Source organism: Camelus ferus, chromosome 27, assembly GCF_009834535.1.
Source record: "Camelus ferus isolate YT-003-E chromosome 27, BCGSAC_Cfer_1.0, whole genome shotgun sequence".
Taxonomy (NCBI): domain Eukaryota; kingdom Metazoa; phylum Chordata; class Mammalia; order Artiodactyla; family Camelidae; genus Camelus; species Camelus ferus.
Window position 1 is genome coordinate 6824317 of NC_045722.1, and position 16272 is coordinate 6840588.

At 49.8% G+C, this 16272-nt stretch overlaps 1 protein-coding gene across 5 annotated transcripts; it reads right to left on the reverse strand.

Moving 5' to 3' along the window:
* Positions 1–230: 230 nt before the first annotated feature.
* DNAJA4 (DnaJ heat shock protein family (Hsp40) member A4) lies at positions 231–15960 on the reverse strand. 5 transcript variants are annotated; one of them, XM_032469370.1, is made up of 8 exons: positions 15721–15960; positions 15175–15313; positions 9834–10014; positions 7967–8071; positions 6946–7173; positions 5686–5916; positions 2287–2387; positions 231–2191 (listed from the first exon to the last, which is right to left on the reverse strand). In XM_032469370.1, exons 1-8 carry the CDS (start codon positions 15795–15797, stop codon positions 1976–1978), a joined length of 1278 nt encoding a protein of 425 aa, XP_032325261.1. In that variant the 5' UTR covers positions 15798–15960; the 3' UTR covers positions 231–1975. The 5 variants fall into 5 exon arrangements, 3 of the variants coding, with proteins under 3 accessions (XP_032325261.1, XP_032325263.1, XP_032325262.1); XR_004315738.1 differs by lacking the exon at positions 231–2191 and adding an exon at positions 4857–5217 and having other exon boundaries at positions 15721–15915; XR_004315739.1 differs by lacking the exons at positions 231–2191; positions 2287–2387 and adding exons at positions 2394–3477; positions 4857–5217 and having other exon boundaries at positions 15721–15915.
* Positions 15961–16272: the final 312 nt, after the last annotated feature.

Below are 16272 nucleotides of genomic sequence, written 5' to 3' on the forward strand. Positions count from 1 at the left end.
AGGTAGCTACTCGGGCATCAGCTCCCAGTAGAGGCCTGCCCCTGGTCGCCTTCTCATTACTCTCCGTTGCAGTCATCAGGGCCTGATGTTTGCATCTATCCCTACCCCCAAAATACAAGCTCAGCGTGAATGGAAACTTCATTCCGTTTTATCAGCCAATATGAGGCAAACTGGCACTTAGCACTGCTCACTGGAGCCTGAGAAAATTTTTAAAAAACCAAAACCATGTCTTTCATACCAGCTCGATTTTAATTTTAAAGTGACAAATGTACAGGTGGAATAAATTTTAAGCAACATCCTCCAAATCCCATTTACATGGCAAGGAGCTGAATGTAATTCTGTCCCATCAACTAGACAGTAATTTTCTAGCAATTTATTAGTCACAGCACAGAAACAACATCCCGGAGTTGTGGTCCGCTTGTAAATTGATTTTCATATAGTCTTAGTTGGAAGAATAGCTTTTATGTCTTTCCTGACCAATAGACAGAGCTCTTTCTATACCTAGTTTGAGCGCGTTACGCGCACTCACTAGCCAGCAGTGTTCTGCTGGAGCCTGGCCCATCCGCCGGACCTGCATGCCATGGGTCTGATCTGCCTTTGGCCCTCCCAGGGAGGTCCCTGGTCTAAGTCAAACTCTCAGGTACTGTAGAACCAAGTAAGGGTGGCTCTGAAAAGTGGCCAGCAGCCTAGAAGGGAGCTGTTTTTCTTCATGGCTAGTCTGGGGAGGAAAGGAGTAGTAATAGCTAAAGGTTGAGGTAACCCTAAATTTAAACTGTAGTCTTCTTGCCAGGAGTAAATTAATGCCTAACCCCCTCCAAACAAGCTGTCATTTACAGTGGCAGTCCGTACAGCCTGCAGCCCTCAGTGGCACTCAGTCAGTGCAGTTCCCACTAAAACGTTACCCTTGGACAGGAAGCCCTTTGTGATATGGCTGTGCAAGGAGAGGGGCGGTCCTTTGGGAGGGAGCTGAGTCTGGGAGAATGAGGTGCAAAACACAGACCTTCTCTGCCTTTCCAGACCCTCAAGTCATCCAGGATCACGGGTCAGACAGGGAAGCTGGCTGTGCCACGAGGCCAAACCACCAGTGTTATCCCATGGCTTCCGCTGCTGCACTGAGGCTGCTGGGGACATGGATGGTCTCGTTTTCTTTACAAGTAAGCACTTTGGTGGGAGAATACTGCAAAGGCTGTCAACAAAATAAAACCACAAAGAACACGGTGCGGGGGTCACAGGCAAACAGTTTTATCGGCGTTTCGTTTAAAACACTGGCTAGTCCTCACCACAAGGCTTGGAAGGTGCGGGAAGCTTCCAAGAGAGTTGATCAGACACACACAACCCATTCCAAGCACTCAAGGGCACAGAACAGGAGGAATCAAGTTGGCCCTGCAGCCTGCTCAGTGTGAACCAGGCACTGCAGCCAAGACCAGTCCACAGATGCGCTTTTATTCTGGAGGGGAGTCATCTAGGATCTAGATTCAGAAAGGTCACATTAGCAGCCCTGAGATCATGCCCTCAGTAACTCCCGCAGGAGGGAGGAGGGAGGGAAGAGAGACCGCAGAGCTGGAGGTGGCCAGGTCGCCCACCTCGGGCCTGGAGGCTCGCGGCGGGCTGAGTGCTCTTGCCTGGGCTGTGCTTTATTGGTGCAACTGAGTTATGGCAAAGCCACTAGAAGCACAAAGTGTCAGTGCGGTCACTGGCATCTCAAAAGTATCCTGAAAATGTAAATAAACAGATTCCATATGCAGACTAGAGGTGATTTACACTTAAAACATTTAAATATAAATTAAGCTATAACTTAAGTTACAACCAAAAGAAAAAAGAAAAACCAAAAAGACACTCAGCAATTGAGAATGCTGAACACATACACAGGACACCCCAAACACGAGGCCATTAAAGCGATGCCATTTTCATTGTGCCAACTTTACATTCATCACGTGCTAGTCCGGCCAGGCCGGGCCACGCTGCGCCGGCCGCGTCACGCCGTCTGGCACTGCACGCCGGCCCGGGGCCCGTCATCGTCCTCCTCGTAGGCCTCCCTGTGCTGGCGCCAGTTCTGCTCACTGGGATTGAACTCCTTCAGCTCCACCTGATCCATGTCATCTGCAATCCTGACTTTCTGTCGAGGAGGGAGAAGAGCTTCCAGCTGAGGAAGCTTGTCTTGAGAAAGCCAGTGTTTTTCAGGAAAAATAACCTGTAAAGAGTAAGGTGGAAAGAGCAGTTGTTTCTTCCATTCCCAATTACGGCATTTAATAACATGTCCCGTGAGAATAAAACACATGCACTTACTAAAAACTGTATGATCAGAGTCCCCTTCTCCAGGGGCGCCTTGTAGATCGGCATTCCTTCATTCCGCACACATTTCAGGTCCCCATGCTTTATCACCTCGCCTGCCGCGAGAAAGGGTTACTTATGAAACAGGAAGACGGAGGGCAGCCTGGAGAGGTCTCTCCCTGCTGGGAGAGGCTGGGGCAGAGGCTAGCACTCCCAGGGCGGCAGGCAAAGGCAGGGGTCACGGAGCATCTGACTGGAAAAGGCTGGTCCCAGTCAGAATGGTCCCTGTCAGAGGAACTGGGTGAAGGGGGTCGGGGTGGGGGGAAGTGGAACCCTCTGGCCGCGTGCTGGGCTCTGGCAGGATGGTGTCGTCCAGGAGGAGCGTGCAGGAGCCTCCATCATAAGGTAGGTTGGTTTAAAAAAGTGAGCTAGGAATCCACACTCAGTCTGGGTAAGCAGGGCTATCACCTGTCAGCCTGCCTCTCCAGGTCATTACAAACATCGTCTCATGAGTGGGAGAGTCTGCCCCTCACAGACTCAAGCGGAGCTTGGAGCAGGAATGGGCCTCAAAGGAGTCCAGCCAGACCCCACCTGGCAGGATGGCCGGCCTTCTGGCTGGGGGGCCTACAGGCGGCTCTGGCCCCGGGCAGCCCCCTCACCGTGCCAGTGGGCCGGAGCTGGTCTGGCCTGCACTCGCTGGGTCTTATGTCTGCTTTTTCAAAAGGCATCGTGGGAGTTTAGCTCTTGGTTCTCCCCCAAATCTAAAAATATGATTTCCTTCCAAACATGAAAAGGAAAGAGGCAAAAGGGTCTCTTTAAAAAGTATGCTCTTCAGCTCGGTAATATAAATGGACAAAGAAGAAACAAATGTTCAGGAAAAATGTGGGAGAGAGCAAGCGAACACTTACTCACCATCCCACTCCCCCGGGCGACCTCTCACGAGGAAATCTTTCCAAGTATCACAGGAGTTTCTAAAGTGCAGCGCGTGGAGCGCTCTCTCCTCGGGGCGTGCAGGGCGGTGACTCACACGTGGCCCTCGGGGCTACCGACTGCGGGCGGAGCCCTTAGCTAAGTGGCCCTGGTGGCTGGGCTTCTTCCTTGTTTTGTTTTTAACAGTTTTTCTGTCTCTCTCTTCCTATCAGGTCACTTCTTGCTCTCAGCACAACGCCTCGTGCTTCTGCTTCTAGCTCACTAGGGGCTGGGAAACTGTGAGAGCACGTGTAAGAGAAGGGAGAAGACAGTGAGCCGGCTCCTCTGTGAGGGCTCACACCCTGGGGCAGCTCCTAAGGGACATTTTTCTTTAATCTCCAGATTCTCAGCCATGCTTAAGACAGCCTAGGGGCCTCTGGCGAGAAAGGCACCTCAACGGTGGAAGAGAAGAGGAAGAGAGAAGAGGAAATGAAGGAAGGAGAAATTAGCCAAAACAAGAAAAGAAGAGGTGAAAGAACAGGAGAGGACACAAGAAAGGATAAATGAGCAAAAAGCAGAAGGTTTTCTGGACACCCTGCCCGTCCACATAACTAAGCAAGGACATGGGTTTCTTGGGGTTGACCACTTCCTTCCCTCTGGGGCTCACTTCCTCTCTCTCGTCCTTGGCACCCAGGTTCCCTGTGGCTGGGGTCCAATCCCATGGCAGGGGCCCACACCGACCCAAGACCTCAAATCACCCATCCTTGGCCAAGGACAAGCTTCCCCAAAGAAGTTACACACAGGTGCTGCCCAGCTCCTCCTCCCAGAAGGGCTGGAATCAGGCCTGGCACAATGTTAGGGGGTCCCGGACATGGTACCCAGGGTACCGGGCACACGCCCACTCACAGCCTGTGGCCTAGGGCTTTGTGTGAACTGTGATCCTCAAGCTCTCCTATTCAGATGAGGGGAGGAATTGGGCACCTTGGGAGGCTTGCAGAATGGAATCTAAAGGAAGGTACTGTATTTAAATTTTTCATGCAATTTTTCATTGTACTGCAGTGCTTTCCCCAATCCTTAAGTATATGTGTATACAAACACAACACAAATGAAAAATCAAACAGGGTAAGATGTTAACAACAGGCAAATCATTTATGGGTGATCCCTGTACTATTTTATTTTTACAACTTTTTGTTACTTTGAAATTGTTTCCAAACAAAAAGTAAAAAAAACAACAGTAAAACAACAAAAAAACCTCTCAGCAGGACTTAGATATATAATTCCATTTCACATTATACCCAGAAAAGGAGGAAACAGAAAGCCAAAGAGGAAAGTGGCAGAGAAGGAGAACAAGGCCAGAAAGGGGAAGAAAGAAATGGGCACAGAGGCAGGAAAGCCTTGGAAAGTGGTCAGGGAGGCAAGGTGGCTCACTCCACTGGACTTTGGAGTCTTAATTACCACCTGCTACAGCTTATGGGCTGGTTACCTCCCACTCTAGTCGTGAACCCACCCTTCTAGCCTTGAACTTCAGATGCCCACAGAAAAAGTTACTCCCTGACCCTGTGGCCAGTGAGGGGCCTAGAGCAGCACTACTCATGGCCAGTGATGGGGTCAAGGGTGACTGGGTGGCTCAGCCACCACCACAGCTGTCTGGACGTTCTTTGACTTGGACAACTGACCTGAAGTGCTGCTTTCCAGAGGCAGCTTCAAGTTGAGGGCCCCAGCCTGGCCCCTTCCCTTCTCCCATCTGCCTGCCCTTCCTGCAGCCCCTTCCAGGCAGGTGCTCAGGGGCCCACGTGGACTGTTAACTGCAGTGAACACTAGCTGAGCTGGGAGACTGGCTTCTAGACATGTGTTGGCAGGCTGAGCTCTCAGGCCTTTGAGAACCTTCTGGTCCAGAGGCAGCCCCCTCCAGCTCCTGTAGGTGTGTGCAGACAGGCAGTTCTGTGGAGCCGCCCAGGATAAGCTGGCAGGCAATGTCTTTTTTTCAGGAAAATTCTATTTTAAAATGTCTCTCACATGTAATCGACAACCCGGAGGCTAGAGAAACGGAGGAATCAGCACAGGTCACCAATTGATAGACTAACACCATCTATATCAGTTGTGTTTTCTTATCATACAAGAGTTAAGTTTTTAAATGTTAAGTTAAATTGGCAGGTTCCACATTTGCCATCACAGAAAGAGAAATACTTATTTGTGTTTTAAATAAAACTGGTGTAGGAAAGTCTTGGGGAAAAAAATTGGCAGTTTCCAGTTAGAATTTTAGACCTCGGAGATTCCTATTTGAGGCTCCTTCCCCAACTCTGCATTTTTCTTTCTAGAAGACTATAAAAGAAATTCACAAAATTCTCAGGAGTCTTTAGTGGTGACTTTAAACGTAGAGAAAATCAAGTCACACTAACTTGTGCGACAGAAGTCAACCCTGAACGTGAAACCAGGCTGAGTTGCCAGGATTATTATGCCAGACACACAGAACAACTACAACTAAACACACATTTGAAACATTACCTGATTTGGATGTAATAACAAGGACTCGATCATCCAGTGTTTTTATCGTCTTCTTGAAGCCACAAAGGGCTTCAGAAAGCTGAATTTTCATTTTCATGATCAAGTCATGGCCTCGTCTCTGAAAGACACTATGATCCTTCTGATCAAGCACAATTATGACATCACCAGGCTCCAGCTCAGGCTCCTGATCTCCTTCTCCATGAAATAGTATCTTTTGCCCATCCTTCATACCTATGAAACATCATCCCTTTCTGATTAGCCATTCTTCATAAAAACCAGACTTTCAACAAAGCTTCTGAAGGCACACAGAGCCCTCTGGGGTTCTTATTCATCAAACCTCCCAACCTGGGGCAGGCATGGGGCTGGGATTACCACTGAGAAAGAGGCCTCACTGCCCTCTTGCATATTGAGGGTCTTCAACCAAGCAGGCTGCAGGAGAGTGGGAAACGAGGCCGTCACAAGTCCACCGCACACTCCCTGCCCACCCAGGCTCTGCGATGCCACAGCCAACACCGCGCTGCGGGCACAAGGCCACCACCCACTTGTCAATGCACACGCAGTGCACGGCTCTGGGGGCCTCCTAACAAGTCGCTGTGTTCACACAGGCACACGGTTAAGGCATGTTTGTTTTAACGAGAAGTCCAACCCCTGTGTTGATTTCAGTGTTGATTCATGTACTTTGGTGTCACCTCTCATTTAAATACACTTGCTCGATTAGGAAGCCACAGAATAATCAGGGGGAACAACTAAGAGGGGAAAAGACCTTAAAATGATGACCCCAGGCAAAATGAATAGCAGGGGTAAGATGGCTGGATTTGGGAGACTCTGATGCAACAGGTGGGGAACATATGGAGAAGCAGGACATGCAGCTACAAAGACTCACATAAGCTCAAAAGTCATTAGCAAGAACACTCCAAATGATTCTAAAGGAATGGTCTGAGAATGGCAAGAGAGGGCAATTAACCAAAACCATGTTCAAGTGACTTCCACAGCATAGGAAAACCTTAAAAAGAAGTGGTTTCTGATCACATGGAAGCGACCTCAGCAAGAAAACTTTGGCAGGTGACACAGGATGGAAAGAAAGCCAGGGAGGGTCAAGGGAAGATGCCTTGGAAATCGGAGGAATTGACAGCACACTCCAATGGTGCTCAGATACCCACCATACTCTCTCATTTCCCTGCTACCTAACCCGTGTGTCCCAGGGTCAGCACCCGCGAAGCATTTCCACCAGCCTGGGGTGCCAGTTCTGCGCAGCCTCACCTTTCTCCACATGCACCTCGATAATCTTCTTCTCTCGGATGACCTTGGCGCCACTGCAGTTTTCGCAGCGGTCCTTGGGGTTGATGCGCTCGCCCTGGCCCTTGCATTCGATGCACACGGTCTGGATCTGCTGCACCATGCCTGGCCCGATCTGCTGGATGTGGATCTGCATCCCCCGCCCCTTGCACAGCGGGCACTTCTCCACGGAGCCTTTCTTCCCACCAACACCTGCAGGGAGACAGGAATGAGGCTGTGCTCTCCCCTTAGAAGCAGCTCTGCTGGGTTCCACCGCAGAAGGGTAATGATCCATGAAACTGGACACTGCAGTTTGAATTCTATTTACAATCATGAAAAGCCACGTGGAAGAGTCTGGATGATTCCAGCCAAGCAGACACCATCTAGATGTTAACATGTGATCACAAACATCTGTGGTTTTGGCAGTGCCAGGACAAATTCATCGTTTAAGCTTCACCGACTGTGTTTTCTTCTATCCCGGGATGAAAAAACACCCATGCCTCCACATGACAGTGGAGACCGGAGAACACAGCTCTGTCCATGGGGTGGTTACCCAGCTCAGCCACCTCTCTGTGGGACAATGTGGGACAAAGTCATCAGATCTGACTTTTCTTGAAAATTCAGATTTTAAAAAATTATGTTAATTACATTTACATTGAAGTCAGGGATCAGTAAACCATGGCCAACTGGCTGGTTTGTCAATAAAACTTTATTGGAAGACAGGAACATCATCTATTTATTTACTATCTACTGCTGCTTGAACAGTTACAACAAAGACTGCATTTTTATATTTTTCAAATAATTGTCAACATATTAAACAAATGTGCAGTCCAAATAAAAAATGTACAGGGCCAAATAAAACAGATTTGGCCCTCAGGCCACCTGTGTGCAATATCTGTTAGACATTTGAAGATAAATGATTCTTCTCTGAATTGTACATCAATAAGAATTGTTTTCAGATTTAAGGCATCAGAATTATGAGATTCATTAAAAAATTAATTCTTACCTTCACATTTCTCACAAATTACATTTTTCTGGAGAGCCAATTTCTTTGTGACTCCATTATATAAATCTTCAAGAGTTACAGACAACTGATGTACAACATTCTTGCCTTGCCAAAGGAAAGAAAAAATAATTATTAATACTGTATTATATATACTACTGTATTAAATACCACCCTTGTGACACTCATTTGTATGAAGTCTCAAAACTGCACGTGTGTCATTCATTCCTTTCCCTGCAGGAAGCAATGCCACTGTTACACCTGGCCCATCCTTCTGGCCGTCTGCCAATATGAGAACTAATACCCCTTTTTAGCGATGAGCTAACTACTCAATCATGTATAGATGGCAACAAAAAGACTTTCCAACTTTATTTTCTAAGAACAAATCTGAGGACAGGAAGATGAGTGAAGAAACCTAAGGCAACGTTAACCAATGAAATTGGTTTCAGTCAGGTTCTCCCCATGAAAGGAGCCTTTATGAATGACGCATAAAGCCAATCTCTGGACCTTTCACTGGAACTCTTCCTTGAACATGCCCTTTACTTTTTGAGCCCTCCTGTGACTAGTGGCCCAGTGGGAACTCTCTGATCTGCGGAAGTAGTATCTGTACGTCCAGGATGGTGGGCCTTTCATCTTCGGGATGGGGGTCTGTCTGCTCTGGCACCATGCCAGCCTGTCAGGACCCACAGCATCAGGTCCCTCTCTGCTGCCCATAGGGCTCTTGAGGTCACTGAGACGAGCTGTCCTTGTCTATTGGCTGTTAACTTTGAGAGATGACTTAATTAAGGGCGTGAAGCTGCTCATCTCAAGACAGTGAGAGAGCTGGGCAAGATCACATCCACACAGTCAATAATATGAGCAGGCAACACAGCCAGACAACAGAGTAAGGATTTTTCCCTAATAAACATTTTGTGATTTTCAGCACACTGTATTCACAGAATTGACAGCCAAGCTTTCAAAGCTCAAAGTCAATTATAATGTGAGAACAAGTACAGCTGTATTTATCTAGGCACCTCTTGTTGACCCAAATTGCCCTTCCTAAAGCCCAATGTAGAGCTTCTTTCTTTTGACTTCATCCAGGATTGTAATAAGCTTGATTATCTGACTGGTTTTGAGGTCCAAAGCAGAGTATCAACTGTAAACTGGACAGGGGAAGGGGGCTGGCTATTAGAGGCCACTGGTAACAGTGAGAGGTGCCAGACCATAGCCTGGCAGGAGGTAAGAGGTAGAAAAATTAGGAAGAGCAAAGCCTAAAACTCAAAACAGGCCGGGGGCCATTCCACCAAGAGCTAGCCCCTCATTCACCTCCGGGGATGAAGCTGTTAGTCCTAATGCATTCTGAAGAGAGAGGCAAGGCAGTTTCTTTTACAAAGATATTCAAACATAAAGGGGTAAATTTTGTTACCTACAACATCTCCTGAGCAGACTGAGAAAAGGAGGCCACACAGCCCCCGGTAGAGCCCGCAGGCCCCGGCCCCGGTCAGGAGGCCCGGGGAGGAGGGTGTGCACCAGGGGAGAAACACTCCCTGCAGAGGCATCACTAATAGCCACAGGAGGTGCCATTTGTGTCCCTTAGGACACGCAGGAACCTGACCCCAACAGCAGGGAGAAAGAGGGCAAGGTGAACTTGAACTTCCTCTTCTCTTCTCAACCATTTGCTCCTTTATATGTGGTATTTAGAGGGTGTCAACTGCTAAATGCACTAAGAGATCCCGGGTAGCCTGGATACTAGACAAGGGGTACACTGCTTAAAGCTAATGACCCCCACAGGTGACAACTGTACCCTTTTAAGGCATGATCCATTGTGACTCCATTAGCATGTACAATTTGCAAACTATAAAATTTGCTTAATGTCTCTAAAAGCATTTACCTCTTCTCTCTCTAGCCATCCGTCCTCCGCCACCAAAGAACATGTCAAAGATGTCCATGGGGGATGAGAAGCTGGGGCTGCCTGAGCCTCCTTCCTTAATCGCCTGTTCGCCGCCCTGGTCATAGATGTCCCTTTTCTTTGGATCTGAAAGCACTTCATATGCCTGGGATATGAGCTTAAACTTTAAAAGAAAAAAAGATCAAAGAGAGAGAGGGAAAGAAGGCTTGAACTGTTTATGAAGCAAACCCTCCATATGAATATAAGGGCAGAGGTATTCTGCTCCCAACCCTCCAAGCTAGCGGGTCTCTGTTATCTGGAACCTCATTTTTCCACTTACTCCCCTTGGAGAGTGGGAAACACAGGGCAAACATTATTAAGGGATGAGAGGCAGGGTCACGGGAGGGCACAGGGAGAGAGAGCAGTAGGCAGGAACGTTTCTCCCTACTCAGGCTGCACACGACAGGGAGAAGTGGAGAGTAGCCGGGATGCGGGGAGACCAGGCCAGGGTTTAACCTACAACTGGGTAAGTCCCAGGACTCCCGGGCGCTACTGCAGGCCTTCCAGCTCATGCGGGCTACTTTCCTAGTTGACTGGCATGAAATTCAACTACAGACATCCTGTGAGCACCCATCCGCACGCGGGCTGCGGACGCTGTGCATACACCTGCCCTAATCTCCCCCTAATCTCCCTCTGAAGTCCTGCCCCTCCCAGAGTCTCCCCCGTATGTCACTTACAGGTAACGTCAAAACCTCGTTTCCTCTCCCTCACATCCCATCTCTCAACAAACCCTTCCTGAGCTACCCTCAAATGTCTATCTCCAGTACCCTGGCAGACAAAATACCCCATGTGTCACACTCCCGCCAAAAATGTAACCCTCCAATCCAACTGTAAGAATCAGAAAACCCCAACTGAAAGACATTCTGAAAACCTGAAAGATAGGAAAACTCAGTGCAACATGTGAGCCTGGATTGGATCTTGCACCAGGGAAAAAATGGGTACAAGGGACACTGGAACTGAATAAATGTGATTTATTTTTTTCCTCAACGTTAAACTTCTTAAATTTGATAGCTGGGCTATGGTTGTCTGCAAGGATGTTGTTTTTGCTAGGAGAAACATTAAGGGCTGAAAGGTTATGATGTATGCAACTTACTCTCTAAAGCTTCAGCAAACAACGGTAATAGTAGAGACAGGGAAAGCGGAAGTGGAGGCGTACTGACAGCTGCAGAAGGTGGGTGAGGGAAAAGCAGGTGTTCGTTGTACCCCTCTGGTATTTTCTGTATGTACATGAGAGGTTTAAAACTAAAATCAAAATACAATAAAATATCCAAAATCCATCCCTTCTCATCACCACCACCACGCCTGCCCTGGCGGAGGCCACCATATTTGGCCTGAATTATTGCAGTCACCTCCTTGATGGTCTCCCATCTTCCTCTGCCAGCTTTCAGTCTGTTCACACAGCAGCCAGAGCGAGCCTTCTAATTGTGTCAGTCCTCTGCCCCAAGCCCTCCGAGGGGGCTCATTTCACGTGGAGTAAAAGTCAGTCCTTACTCGGATCTACAAGCCCAGCCTGACACCTCTGCTCCCTCCCCCTGCAATCCTGCTCCGGCTGCCCCGGCCGCACACCAGGGCACTCAGTGCCGAGACTGTGTGCCCCACCACAGTGTCTGCTCCCTGAGGACAGGGAGTTAGGTCAGCTTTGTCCTGTCCACCACTGTACCCCCAAACCTAGAATGCTGTCTGGCATGTGGAAGGTACTTGGTAAATATTTGTTAGATGAATGGCTCCATTCTGGGAATTCAGAAATGAATCCAGGAGACAGGGTCTTGGCCCTCCAGAGCCAGGGCTTAGACTGTGAGACAGCTGTCCATAGGAACAGCCTCTAATGCAGCTGGCTCCAGAAAACATACAGGAGAAAAACACCATGAAGATACAGATATGGAACCTGCCAGAGGCACTAGGTCTTCTCCTGTACTACACAGCCCTTACAGAGATATAATAAGTAACTAAAAAATAATAAATTATAGCTAATAAATAACAGTTAAGAAGTGACTGGGTAATTTTAAAAACTGCCTTAGAGACATCAGAATCAGAATCAAGGCAGCTACATCTTTTGATATGTTAATTCTCACACAATTTCTCCAAAGAAGTAGGCATCATTCATCCTTTCTGCAGCAGCAGAATTGAGGTGTAGGAATTAGGTGCCTAGTACAGAAGATCAGAAAGCAGCTGGGCCTAGGCTGCCAGAGAGTTTCTGGGCGCATGTGTACCAGGTAAATATGCTTCATGAGAATGTCCACTAGAAACACTCACCAAAAATTCTGAATACTAGAAAGACACTTGGACTTAACAGAATGGATGACTGGACTTAACAGAATGGATGATTAATCTCAGAAGGACAAGGAATGCCCTGTCACTTGGAGCATTCAATCACAGGCCAGATCTCACATGAGAGGGGGGCTCCCACTACCCCTGGGGTCCCAGCACTTCAGAGTCTAACTCAGCTCCCTGCCTGAGCCCGGTCCCACAGCTGGAGATTGTATTCTGACCAGTTCACCTTTCAGACTGTAATCCTGTGTCACAGGACCTTCATGAGACTAGCATACAGCTGGGAAAAATGGCTTTGGAGACCATACAGCATCTTGGAAAAGTATTTGTGATTAAATATTAAGTGATGAGGAAATAAAAAAACCTCTGTACCAGGATGACCATCTACAAACACCCTGGGAAAAGCCTGGGAAGAAGCACAGGACACCAGTTAGGGTGATGTGTACTTGAGGGGTTTTCCTCAATATTCTGAAATTTTCCTCACTGTTATGCTCTCTTTCATAATTTTTTACCTTGAAAATCTATTATTCAAACTAAAAGTTAGAGTGAAATTGGCCAAAAGATCAAACTCATCTCAAAAGCGAACGTGGTTAATAACCAAGAATATATCCCCATCACTGCCCCTGAAAAGGATTGGGCTTACTGACCCGCCGCTCACGTGTCTCTCAGAAAACCACGCAGAAAAGGAGAGACTCTGCACAGAGCACCTGGCGACAAACACAGGCTGCCCAACGCTTAGCAACACGGGACAACAGGACACAAAACAAAGACCAACACCCCAGCAGCCTTCTCAGTTGTCCTGGAGCAAGGAGGAACAGACCGGCTTAGTCTATTTTTGAAGAGACATTAATACAGTTGACAAATTTAAAAGAAAAAAAGTTAAAAAATTCCACCTTTATGACAGATACAGTGGACGAGAACTACGCACAGACTTGTGCAAAAAAGAACAGACCCACACAGTGTGCCCAGCACGTAAGCAGGACCAGAAAGGAGGCATCTGGTAAATGAATGAATGAATACACGAGTCCTCTCTAGGGAGCTTAATAGCAGAGTTTCTATAAATTGTGTCCCCTGTCTCTTCAACCCCCTTCACTTCTGGGGAATGTGGATAGCAAACAAGGAACCATAATTAGAGCAGGATGAGGATTGGGCCAGGGGTTCAGCATACGGTCAGAAGCAGTCTCCTGGAAGGAGTTTTAGTAGAGAACTGAATTAAAGAGTTTTATTCCCTTTGTGGAAAGTGAGGAGGAGAAAGTATTCTTGGCCAGGAGAACATCACAGAACCCCCACCCTCACCCCTAACCTGCCAGACTTTACTATCAAGAGCCTCACTTATGTGACAATAATTCAGTAACTGGCTATAAATAAATATTAGTTTAAAACCAACCAACCCTGTTCAGACAGGTATATGAAGGGCAACGCCTACAGAAATGTAGTACAGGTCAAGTCCAGTTTTAAAAAAAGCTTCAGAACACCAAGAGCAGACTCACTGCAACTGTAGGCTCACAGCCATGACTTCCTCTTGGAGAGTGCTATGAGATCTGACCTGAAACCAGGGTCAGGAGGCTTTCCCACACGCACCCCTGAAACGTGAGATTAGCAGCCTGGGTGCATTCTCCTTAAAGGAGGTTCTCAGAAACAGCCGACAATGAATTTAGGGAGCACATCTATGAATCACCAACAGCACGTAGAAAGCCAGTGACTTCAAAAGCTACAGTAAGCCACCTAAATATAGATGAGAAAGAACACAAGTAACAGACAAATGGTCTTACAGGAAAGCATTTTAAACTTGTGACAACCACACTCCACACATGTGGCTAAATATAAATATTCTATCACTGTTGCCACCCAGCCAATCTTCCTTAGGCAGCTTCCTCCAGCCCAGAATAGCTAACACAGACAGGTATTTTAATACTAGCTTTGTTTCCAAGGGTCTCAATGCTAGATGGGTGATCTGTGGCTTCAAAAGTGGCCGGGGTGTCACTGCTATCGGCTACTACAAAAGCGCCAGCTCATCCAGGACATGTGAAGTTGTATAAGGAAATGGCAAGAAGTGAAAGGAGTGAGCAGGCCAACACGCTTTCCCAAGGATCAGTGCCCGATCTTCCTAGTCACCTACTCAGGTGGGTAATGAGCTTCCTTCAGCATAAGAAGCAGGCTGACTCTAGTCCTATGAACAGTATGAAAAAAATTTAATTTAGGTCTCTATTATGCAGAGCATTTTTCAGTCCAATATTGGAACAAATGGGGGTCATTTGTCACAGAAAACCTGGAATGTTCGTATAAAATGATGTGTCAGGTTAAAGATCTCCGTGTCCCTGTTTAAAAAAAAATAAGTGACTATTCAATGTCTGACAACCTATATGAGGCAGGAAATAGGTACACGGGACAAATCCAGTCAGCCATTCTCAAGAGGGACTCAGAGTTTTTCCAAGGTACCAGCTCAGATGAAAGAAACTCATCTCTAGGGTTTATCTATCAACAGGGAATAGGAACACACAAAAACATAATTCATTCTCGCTCATTCCCAGCAAGCACACAACTTCTGGTCGCGCGTGCCTCAGTTTCCCGGTTTGCTGGCTGCCTCTCCTACAGGAATGCCCGCATACCCTGTGAGAACTGGGCCCCCACATTTCAGTCCCACCCCTCCCTGACGTTCCGAGGGGCCCCATCAACACTTGTGGAGCGAACGGAGGAATGAATGGGCCGCTCGGGGGCTCACGAGGGGTCCCGGGGCCTCGGGTCCCCGCACCAGCCCCGATCCCCCACCGGGCGAGGCTGGGGCTCGGCGAAGCGCCCCCCACCTGGCCGGGCCGCGGCCCCTCGGCCTCGGGCCACCCCCGGCCGCCGCCCGGCCCTGCGGCGGGGTGCGCGGCGCCTGGCGACCGCCTCACCAACAGACGCGGCTCGGGTTCCCCGCCGCCTTCAATAATTCACAGCCCCCGAGCTCCCGGCTGAATAATTGACGGCGGGCCCCGCGCGAGCCCGGCCCGCGCCGCCCGAGCCCGGCCCGCACCTTCTCGCCCTCATCCGGGTTCTTGTCCGGGTGGTACTTGAGCGCCAGCTTCCGATAGGCCTTCTTGATCTCCTCCGGGGAGGCGCTGGGCTTCACCCCCAGGATGTCATAGTACTGGGTCTCCTTCACCATCTTGTCTCTGCGGGGCGGGGCGGGCAGGACGGTCAGCGCGCCCCGGACGCCCCCGCCGGGCTCCTGGCCCGAGCCCCCGCCGCCCGGCCGCGCGTCACGGTCACGGTCACGGCCGCCGCCGCTGCCGCCGCCGCTGCCGCCGCAGCCGCCCGGGCCGCCCTCCCTCCTTCCCGCGCCGCGCCGCCCTCCGCGCCCGACACCGCCGCACTCGAGCCGCCGGCTCCTCCGCGGCGGGTTTTATTCGGCGCCGGCGGAAGGTTCCGCAAGGAGACAGTGACGCCACAAAGGCCCAGAACCTTCGCGGAGGTTCCGGCGGCGCTTGGGGATGGTGGGCTGGGGCGCAGCGGCGAGTTCGCGGCCCGGACCCCGACGCCCCGGCCCCGCGCGACCCCACCCGCCTAGTTCCCAGCTCACCCAGTCTCGGCCGCCTGCTCCTCCGGCCGCGCGTCCGACTCCCCGGAACTCCAGTTCTGACTGCCGCCCCGGGCCATGTTGGGGGGCTTGGAAGACGGCTTCGACGCGGAGGGCGCCTTCCGACGACCGTCCCGCCGCCCCGGGGCCGTCCCCTTTCCCTTCCTTGGGTCCGTGGGTCCGGCTGGCTCGAGGATCGGGTGGCCTGGAGGGCAGCGTCGGCGGGAACTCTGCCTCGAGGGGTTGGACTGGGAGGGCTGCGCCCCGCGGTCCCCACCCGGCTTCTCCCGGGGGGTGTGGCCCTCCTCTGTTTTGTCATGGCCAGGATGCCCCTTGGGGTCTGTTTCAGATAGCTGCATTTTTGAGGGGTTAGGGGTGGGTAGGGGCTCTCTACCGTGGTGGGATCGCATTTCCCGAGGCCCCAAAGCTGCCGGTGCCCCCCGGGGCATCTTCAAGGCTGAGATGAGCCTAAGCCCTTCCAGATACGTACAGTGGTGCTCTGCTGACCCCAGCTGTGGATGGTGGTCTCTCTACTGCCCTCAACTGGGAACCCCT